This window comes from Mauremys mutica, chromosome 14 (genome assembly GCF_020497125.1).
Source record: "Mauremys mutica isolate MM-2020 ecotype Southern chromosome 14, ASM2049712v1, whole genome shotgun sequence".
Classification (NCBI taxonomy): Eukaryota; Metazoa; Chordata; order Testudines; family Geoemydidae; genus Mauremys; species Mauremys mutica.
Window position 1 is genome coordinate 46,025,114 of NC_059085.1, and position 9,580 is coordinate 46,034,693.

At 65.6% G+C, this 9,580-nt stretch overlaps 1 protein-coding gene across 16 annotated transcripts in view; it reads left to right on the forward strand.

Annotated features, from left to right (window-relative positions):
• PMFBP1 (polyamine modulated factor 1 binding protein 1) overlaps positions 1 to 9,580 on the forward strand; it is a 333,447-nt gene extending 323,867 nt beyond the window's left edge. For 6 of the 16 annotated variants that reach the window (XM_044987510.1, XM_044987519.1, XM_044987513.1 and 3 more), the window contains 15 exons: positions 1,691 to 1,813; positions 1,970 to 2,096; positions 2,733 to 2,890; positions 3,117 to 3,363; positions 3,817 to 4,006; positions 4,272 to 4,425; positions 4,679 to 4,846; positions 5,101 to 5,268; positions 5,854 to 6,021; positions 6,113 to 6,280; positions 6,633 to 6,695; positions 6,946 to 7,055; positions 7,635 to 7,709; positions 8,186 to 8,279; positions 8,393 to 9,579. In XM_044987510.1, the coding sequence (XP_044843445.1) occupies positions 1,691 to 1,813; positions 1,970 to 2,096; positions 2,733 to 2,890; positions 3,117 to 3,363; positions 3,817 to 4,006; positions 4,272 to 4,425; positions 4,679 to 4,846; positions 5,101 to 5,268; positions 5,854 to 6,021; positions 6,113 to 6,280; positions 6,633 to 6,695; positions 6,946 to 7,055; positions 7,635 to 7,709; positions 8,186 to 8,279; positions 8,393 to 8,467 (2,088 nt within the window). In that variant the 3' untranslated portion in view covers positions 8,468 to 9,579. Of the gene's footprint in view, positions 1 to 1,690; positions 1,814 to 1,969; positions 2,097 to 2,732; positions 2,891 to 3,116; positions 3,364 to 3,816; positions 4,007 to 4,271; positions 4,426 to 4,678; positions 4,847 to 5,100; positions 6,022 to 6,112; positions 6,281 to 6,632; positions 6,696 to 6,945; positions 7,056 to 7,634; positions 7,710 to 8,185; positions 8,280 to 8,392 lie in introns of those variants that run through there. The other 10 variants (XM_044987524.1, XM_044987525.1, XM_044987515.1 and 7 more) reach the window with 9 other exon arrangements.

The window sequence follows — 9,580 nt, forward strand, 5'->3', positions numbered from 1 at the left end:
AAGTCAGGATGGTTACAAGAGAAATAAACACAAAACACTTCCTAGTAACTAAAATCTAACAAACTAGACTTGGTTCAAGGTAAAATCTTTCCACGTGTTCCTAGCAACTGGGCTGACCAAATTCTCAGGTCAGGATTCCCCCCAGTGTCCAAAGGCTGAGGCAGTAACCAGCTCTCAATCCCCCCCTGCGTGTCTGCCAGCCCCCAGCTGCACACAGGGATGAACAAGAGCAGCTTGCAGAGAAGAAACGGCCACTGGAGCCCCCAGGGCAATGCCCTGGATTCCCAGAGACCCATCACAGTGAGGGAGTCCTTAGCCACACCTCCTCCTGCAAAGATGCTGGTCACAGACTCATCAAGACCAGGGTGCAGCACACACCTGGACCGACTCCAGACACCAGGGCCTTCGCCTCCAAAGGATGTGGCTCTTCACCATAAATGTACTCGTGAGCTGGGTCACTTGCATGGATCCCAACCTGTCCCACAGCCCTCCCCAGAGCAGTGTCTCAGCGACAGCCTGTCACGGGGTCCCCGGGCGCTGCTCTGGAACTGCTCCCCACCAAGCCAGGCAGGACTCTGGGGAGCCTCCTCTCCCTCGGAGCAGCCTGTCTGCAGGGCAAGAAGCTCCCACGGCTTCACCTCCTGGGTCTCTCCTTGGAGCATTCAGCATATGCCCCTCCGTGTGCTTCCCACAGCGAGTCCGCCCCGGCGGGGTCCTGGGGAAGCCACAGGGTCCTGTCCCCCCACTTCGCAGTCAGACGTGACTCTCAGCCAGCCAGTAACACAGAGGTTTATTAGATGACAGGAACACGGTCTGAACCAGAGCTTGTAGGTACAGAGAATGGGACCCCTCTGCCGGGTCCATTCTGGGGCCCAGTGAGCCAGACACCCACGTCTGCCCTCACTCCACATCCCCAGCCAGCTCCAAACTGAAACCCCCCCCAGCCCCTCCTTTCTGGCCTTTGTCTTTCCCAGGCCAGGAGGTCACCTGATCGCTTTGTTCTCCAGCACCTTTGCAGGGGGGAAGGGCCATTAGTTGCCAAGAGACAGAGTGTTGGCCATTTATGGGCACAGGCCCTGTGCTCTGCATCACTCTCACCCCCTGGAGACTTAAGAAATGCATAGGGGAAACTGAGGCACCCACACGGTAGTCAGAGGAAACATTAAGAACAGTCCCACTTCATCACACTGACTCCCTGCGCCTACCCTGCGTGACGACTATGGGGTGGCGCTGCCTCTCCTGAGACACCAGATTAATTCTTTGAGCCGCATCCTTGCTGGGTGGGCCTTGCACAGAGTGTTGTGAGCGCTTGTCAACTTTGCAGGCTTGAGCAGCAGCGGCCTCCATATGCAAATAGCCTTCCCTTGTAAGCCACGCAATACGCAGTGGTCAGCCAGGCAGAGCTAAGCGGCTCCTCCCCCTGCCTGCCCAGAGCCCGGGTAGCGTGGCGGGTGCATGGCGTACCGCACACACTGTACAGACACCCGGCTCAGGGTCGCGCCGGCACGCCACACCTCACAGCTCAGGGCCCGCCGGGTGTTCCCGGCCGTTGGGGGGGCTGACGTGCTGCACTTTGGCACACTCGTCTATAGACTCAGCCCCCGGGGAGTCCAGTGAACCCCTCTGCGCCCAGCTGCCCAGGGGCTCGCTGGGGCCCGGCCCACTGGTATCCTGCTGCCTGTGGTTTCAGTGCTTGGAAGCTGAAGAGACGCTGGTGCACGTGCAGACGGAGTTTGCCTCCTACACAGCCACTCACAGTCACTCCAACGCCAGCTATGAGAGCCAAACCACCATGGCAGAGAACCTCCAGCAGGTAGGACCGTCCCCCCCCCCCCCCCCCCCCGGATGTTGGCAGGGAGCGCCGGGCAGCACTGAGCGGCCAGCGCCCTGGGACTGCTCCAGGCCCAGCCAGGCCTGGCGGCTGGCTGCCCACGGCAGTGACTGAGCTGTGCTGCTGCGTTGTGTCTAGCAGCTGAGCCAGGCCGACGAGGCCCGCGCCAAGCACAGCCAGCGGGCTGAGGAGTACCGGTGCCTGGTGCAGGACTTGAAGCTGGAGCTGGTGCGAGTGGCTGAGCAGAAGAACAGCAGCATGAAAGGTAAAGGAAGAGGTGGCCGCGTCTCCTGCCAGCCGGGGCCCCGGGGTGGGGGAAGCTGCTGCTGGCCCCTGGGCCCGTCAGCGCTGCCCAGCACAGCACCGAGGGGCTGCCCCAGGGGCGCTGCTCAGGCTGTGGCCTACGCCCCTTGCACCAGGCGTCTGCGCCAGCTGGGACCACAAGGAGCCCTGGGTGGGTGGCAGGGGGCAGCCCAGGCCACTTTGCCTTCCTTGCTGAGCCCAGAGGCCTGGCTGCCTGGCCAGGATTGTACCATCAGGGAGCCACACTGAGCCAGGTGCTGAGCAGGGCCCCGCGCTGGCGGCCAGGGCAGCCCTGGCCTGTGGCACACCGTGCGGGTGTCTGGGCCCAGCCCCATGTCTTGCTGCACCCAGGGTACAGCTGGGCTGGCGCTGCCCTCGCCGGTGCTCAGCGAGCTGGCCCTGTGGCCATGGCGGTGGGCAGGGCTCAGAGCGGCACCCCGGCTGCACTGCGGTTACTGGCGCTGGCTGAAGCCTGGCCAGCACGGGGTGTGTGCAGAGCTGCGCGTCACAGGTCCGGTGGAGACGCCCTACAGCAGCCAGCGGCTCAGGGCAGCGGCAGGAGGCAGGAGCTGGCACTAGCATGGCGCTGCTTTTTCAGCCCTCGGGACACTGGAGCTGGAGGTGCAGAGCCTGAGGCAGGACACAGCTGCTGAGGTGGAGCAGAAGCAGCTGGAGGTGGCCAAGCTGCAGCAGCTGATCCAGCAACTGGAGTGCAAGCTCCGGGAGAGCCGCCGGCTGTGTGCGCAGAAGGAGCAGGTGAGCCCAGGAGACGGGGACCCAGAGGAGGGACAAGCCAGGGGCCCTGGGCCAACATGCGTTCGCAGCAGGAGAGGGCTCCAGCCTCCCCCAGGTCTCAGGCAGATGCGGCAGCACCTGTGGGGCCATGTGGAGGGGCCTATGGCCGTGGGACTGTGCCAGCGGCAGGGTCCAGCCTGCGGGTGGCGTGGCCCATGGGGCAGTGCTGTGGTCTCTCTTGGCACAGATCATGCAGAGGAGGGATGAACAGCTCCGCCAGGCACAGGCCGCCATGCGGCAGGCTCGTGGTGCCCTGCAGGAGAAGGGGCTGGAGCTGGAGAAGCAGCGTGCAGAGGCCAGGAGCCTGGCCGCACGCCTGCAGCAGGCCCAGCAGGAGAGGGAGCAGAGCCAGGCGACCAGCGACAGCCTGCAGGAGGAGCTCCAGCTGCTGAGACAGAGCCTGCAGGACAGCCAGCGGCAGCAGCAAGCGGCTGGTGAGTGAGGCAGCTGCGCCCTGGCTGGGCCCTTGGCACCACTGGCTTCAGGCTCTTGTGGCTCGGGGAAGGTGGGCGAGACACGTTGCCTGCCTGGGGCATTCCACAGAGAGACACGCCCGGGATGTTGGAATCTGCCAGCTGCAGAGTGGGGAGCGCCCACGTAGCGCCCCTCCCCTGAGTGAGTCCCACCTGCCCCTTACGTTACTGCAGGGAAAGCGTACGGTGGGCCCTGATGGCAGACAGCTGAGCCTGCCCGTTCCAGTCATCGCAGAGCCTACCAGACGCCCAGGTGATGGGCTCCAGCTGCCCATGAGGTGCAGCTGCCTCAGCTCCAGTCTGTGTCAATGGCAGAGCACTGGGCATGCTCAGGAGCAGGATTCTCCTTCCTGCTGCCCAGCCTGGGGGGGGGGGCAGCAGCTGGGTGAGCATGTTCCTCCCTGTCTCCGGCAGCTCAGGAGCTGGTGCAGCAGGAGGAGCGGCTGCTGCTGGCCCAGAGCAGCCTGCAGAGCACGCAGGAGCAGCTGAGCGAGCGCATGGCCGAGGTTGTCCGGCTGGAGCAGGCCAGCCGCAGGCTGGAGGGGGAGCGGCAGGCGCTGCAGGAGCAGCTGTCCAGGAGCACGGATGAGGTGGAGCAGAGCAGGTTGGGAGCAGCCGGGGACCTGCCAGTGGTCCCTGGTGGAGGTGGGAAGAGCCCAGCAAGGGGCACAGGATGTTGGCATCTGCCCGTGCCAGGCTCCATGACCCAGAGCCGCGCCAGGCAGCACTGGGGCAGGGAGCCCCGAGGCAGAGCCACACAGGATGGGAAGGGGCCGGGGGCAGAGCCTGCCACGTGGGGTGTCCGGCTGGGCTCCCAGGGCTCATGGGGCGGAGGCTGGAGCTGCTCTGTCTTGGGGCCTCGCCCACAGGAAGCTGCTGGAGCGCCTGACGGTGGAGCTGGGCCAGTGGAAGCAGAGGCACCAGGTGGCCGTGCAGCAGGGGATGCAGCATCAGCACTCAATGGCCAAGATGGAGCTGAAACTGGGGAGCAGCCAGGAGCAGGCGAAAGCCCTGCAGCAACAGGTACAGGCTGGGCGTGGCCTCCCCCTGGGGCTGCACACGGGGGCCTGGCCTCTGGGCGCCAGGCAAGACAGAAAGGGAGCACCCTGCTTAGGTGGGGGAGGGGGGACGGTCGCCCGCTGGAAGCATCAGCTATGCAGGAAGCGTTGTCTCAGCTCCTGCAGCTCAGTGATCCCGCAGCCCTGCCCGGCCCAGCATCTCCTCCCTCGGCACTCATGCTGCCCTGGCCTCGCACCTGCACCCCATGTTCCCTTAGCTCCAGGAGCAGGAATCCACCCAGCGGGCCCTGCGGGAGGAGCTGAGCCAGCTGCAGGGCCGGGACGAAGAGCTCCAGCGGCAGCTGCAGGGAGCCCAGGAGAGGGAACGGGTGCTGGCCAGCGAGCGCGAGGAGCTGCAGCGAGAGCTCCACAGCAGCGAGCAAGCGGTGAGCCTGTGACGGGTCCCAGCAGAGCGGGAGACAAGGCCACTATGGGGCAGTGGCTGTGGGGGGAGGGGGAGATACAGAGGCTGGCTGGGGCCTGTGCGGGGAGGGGCGGCCCTGCCTGGGTCCTAGCTGCAGGAGCAGCTGAGGCAGTGCAGCGCCCAGCTGGAGCACACCAGCAGCAGATACAGCAGCAGGCCGGCAAGGGGAGCGCTCCAGCCGCTGGTGCCCAGCTGACAGCGCTGAACTCCCCGCAGGCCACACGCCAGGAGTCGGCCTTGGCCCAGCTGCAGGCAGAGCTGGGAGCAGCTCAGGCCAGACAGCGGCAAAGCACCCGCATGCTGACTGCAGCGGAGGAGACCATCCAGGCCCTGACACTGAGAACTGCCTCCTCTCAAGAGACGCAGAGGGAGGCGCTGGAGAAGGTAGGACAGAGCCAGGGCCTGCCCCAGGGACCCCATCAGCTCCGCTGAGCTGGAGCAGCATGTTGGCCTGGTGTTAGCGTGGGCAGAGGCAGTGCTGACCCCCAGGGCAGCGCTAGGAGGTCACAGCTCCTCGGGCTGACCCGCTCTCCGGCCCCGTGCCACATGGTGTGCATCTGCTCCGCCTGCTGGCCAGCCTGCGGCTCCCAGTGTCTCTCTGGAGCCGCCAGGGAGTGGGGCGTTCACAGCGGCCCAGACGTTCGGATGCCCCACCTAGCCTGCCTGGCACCTGCGCTGCCCAGGAGCATGTTACCCTTCGGCCCCCCTGGGGAGCAGCCCCTCGCCCAGGCAGTCAGCGACCGCGTACAGACCCCTCCCGCTTTGGTACAAGTGCCCAGCACACTCAGTGCAGCACCAGGGGCCTGTGCTGGGGCGGGGGCTCAGCCAGGCCTGGCCCAGTGTAGCAGCTACTGTGTGTACGGTTCTCGCTTCTGCTGGAAGGCTGGGGGGTGTTAGTGCAGCCCAGCTGTCTGCCCCAGGGCCTGCCCCCCCTCCAGAGGGCCCGCCCCATGCTCCATCCTGTGACAGCTCAGTGAGACGGCGCAGGACATGGCGGCCCTGCGGGCGGAGCTGGTGCGGGGACAGGCCAGGGAAGCCCAGCTGGAGGAGGAGACAGCAGCCTGTGAGGAGCGGATGAGGCAGCTCAACGGGGAGCTGAAGAAGCTGCAGGGTTTCCAGCAGCAGAGCGAGCAGAAGGTGAGTGACCCAGGCGCTGCAACCACCTCCCTGAGCCCCCAGCCCCCACCTGCCTCCCTACTGGTCACCTGCCGCCACTCATCCCCGGCAGGCCCGGTCCTTCGCGGAGCAGCTGGGGGAGCGGAGCGGCCAAGTACAGCACTGGCAGAGGCGGTCCCAGGAGAAGGCGCAGGCCCTGGCGCAGCGGGAGGAGGACCTGGTCGTATTCAAGGTGGAACTGGCCTCCTTGAAAGAAAAGCTCCATGGTGCCGCTGAAGAGGTAAGTGGCTGGGGGGGGCGATGGCGAATCACGCAGAACCCTGAGGCTGGCCCAGTACAAGCCCCTGAATGCTGGCAGGGCGGATGAGGCCGTTAGGTTTGTGGCCCTCGGCCCCCTGGCCCGGGGCAACAGGGGCATGGTGCCTTCTTGGTGTCAGCAGGGCTCACTGACTGGTCAGCGCATGGGGACCTAGGAGCCGGGCTGGGCTGTGGGCTTGACCCTCGAGTGGAGCCTGGTTCACCCCTACCCACATCTAGATTTGCGTTCCTGGGAGCAGGCAGGCTGGGAGCATTGGCCCAGCCCCCACACGCTATGGACTTTCCCCTGCTCCTAACATGCCCTTCCTTGGCAGAGAGACCGCTTGCAGCAGGAGCTCAATGGCTTAAGGCAGAAGTTCGTGGCCTCCAGCAGTGAGGTAGGGCCCCCCCCGCTCTCTCCCGTGGGTGGGTGTTTGCTGCCAGCTGTGAGCCGCTCCCCACCCAAGGGCTCAGGCAACGCGTGGCCTAGGGGCAGGTTATTCCTGGTTCGAGCTAGGAGCCTGGCTCGGCTGAACCCGTCCATGTTCAGAGGCAGCTGTGCAGCGCCACGTGACCCAGCCACAGGTGGGGGGGGGGGGCGGGCTCTAGCTTGGCTGTGGGGCTGGTGCTGTGTCACTTCTCTTGCAGGCAGAGGCGCTGCGGTCCTCCCTCGGGGCTGCACGCTCAGACAGCCGCCGGCTGCACCATGAGAGCGAGCTGGTGCTGGCCAACGTCAGCCAGTGGGTGAAGGAGCAAAAGTGAGTGAGGGGGCTGGGCCGGAGCTGCCTTGGGCGTCCCTGCACGACTGCCCACCCGCCCCCCAGCAGCCATAGCATCAGGGTAACAAGGCATCAGGCTGCGTCCCTGCAGCCCAGCATCCTTGCACAACTGCCCCCTCACCAGCTGCCGTGGCATCGGGGTAACAAGGCATCAGGCTACGTTCCTACATGACTGCCCAGCCCCCACCCCCCAGCAGCTGTAGCATCAGGCTGCGTCCCTGCAGCCCAGCGTCCCTGCATGACTGCCCCCCCACCCCCCTCACGAGCCGCCGTGGCATCAGGGTAACAAGGCATCAGGCTACGTTCCTGCACGACTGCCCAGCCGCCCCCTCCCCCCACGAGCAGCTATGGCATCGGGGTAACAAGGCATCAGGCCGTGCTCCTGCCTTCACGGCATTTCCACCAGACGCCGGCCACTGGCACAACAGCTGCCTCCCCATGTGCCCATCACTGGGAGCCCCCGAGATGGTGACTCTGGCTGGGCTCCCACCGCTGTGCTCAGCCCAGGGACAGGGCTCCGTGGGAGCCAGCTGACCCTCCCCTCCGGCCCTGTTTCAGGCAAGCAAATGACAAACTGGGGCACAAGATCCGGGAGCAGATCAAGCACATCGCGCAGCTGACAGGCGAGAAGGAGTAAGTGGGACCAGCGCCTGGCACGGTGCAGCCACCTGTCGAACCTGGCACACCTGCCCTGGTCTAAAGGGCAGCTGGCTGTGCATCAGCCCTAAGGGATCTGACACTGGGGGGACGGGGGGGTCTGCGGCTCTGACCCCACCCTGGCTGAGTGGGGGAAGGGGACTAGCACCCCCATTGGTTTGCTGGACCCCACATCCTGTCCCTGGGCGGTGACTGGACAGACAGGAGCAGGCGAGCCTGCCCCATCCCCAGCTGCACCCAGGGGTTGGTCCCAGTGCTGGGAGCGGAGCCCGGCCCCAGGATTACACCAGCGCCCTGCAGGTGTGCAGCAGCCCACCCACGACGTGTGGCATGTAGACAGAGCTGGCTGTGGGGACGGGAGCAACCCAGTCTGAGCTGCATCTGCCCACTGGGCCATTGCCTGTTCTGCTCGCTGCAGCGCCGGCTCACTGCCTGCCTGCCCTTCCCCACAGCCACCTGCAGGAGGTGCTGGCGAGGCTGCAGCAGGAGAACAGGCACCTGAAAGGCGAAGTGGCCGAGCGGCGCATTGAGTGTGAGCGGCTGAAGGTGAGCAGGACGTTAGCAGGCAGAGCTGGGCCCGGGGGCAGGCTCCAGAAGGGGCGGGGGGAGGGGGGGGCTGCTGCCAAGAGCTACTGCTGATTTTGTGCTTCTTGTCCCAGGCTCTGCAGGGCAGCAGCTTAGACACACGGGCTGTGCTTGGGCAGCCATGGCCCCTGCTCCTGGGCGAGGAGTGAGGTCCCTCCCTCTTCCAGCCTGGCGCCTGCACCATGGACCCAGCAAGGACTGTACACGGGGCAGGCACGTCCTCTGCACCTACCTCAGCTACCCGCTGCGGGCCCCGGGCCCAGCCTGCACGTGAAATAAAGCCACGGGCACAGGCTGTCACCCACCACGTCGGCAGGGCAGGGGCTGCACCCCTCAACAAACCCCGCTTGCTGGGAACAGCCCATGTATTTCAGCCATTAAAGGTGTCGCTAGTACAGCCCCCAATCCCTAGCCAGCGTAGTCACTGCAGCAGCACTGCTCCCTCCTGCCCCTTCCCCCAGCTCAGCCACATCCTGGGGGGCTGAGCAGCGCAAGACGCACAGGGGGGCTGTTTCCTTTTCTCCCAGGGCCAGGGACCACACTTAGCACCAGGTGCTGGGCGCAGCAGCAGCAGCCCTGAGGCGGATTCTCTCCCCTCTCCCCCAGGCGAGGAGCTGCAGCTGTGAATACCAGCCCCTGGCGCAGGCTTGCGGAGCACACTGCGATTTCTGTGACCAAGGCCCTTCCTCTGACGCCAGGCCACAGGGAGCCCGGCATTTACCACTGCCTGCTGTCGTATGACGGCAGAGATCAGCACATCCCCTCTTTCCCCGCAGCGACAGCCGGGCTGCTGCCCTCTTCTCAGCCCAGGAAGGGCACCGCTACCTCAGCCTTAGTGGAAGCCAACGGCAACTGGCCGTGCTGGGCCCAGGGCCGGGGCTGCAACCCACAAATCACTGGCTCTGGGAGGGAGATGGGACCAGAGTCTGGGGAGGTAGCAGATGTAGGGACTTCACCTCCCCGCAAGGCTGCAGGTGGGGCGACAGACAGGTGTGCACTGTCTGTGCTGGCGGCACGATGGGCACAGCTACTGGGCATCTTGTATCAGCCCCTCTCGTAGAGCCTTGTGATGCAGGGGCAGCTGATCCAGGCCGGAGCCGTGCCGGGTGCACAGGAGCTGGGCCTCACACACAAGAGCTTGGGGCTGCTTCACGCTCACACAGCCTGGTGCAGCCTCCAGTCGTGTTCACACCTGCAGGGGGCCCAGCTCCAGGAAAGGCAGCAGGACCCCGTCAAGCGCAGCACAGGACAAAGCAAGGGCT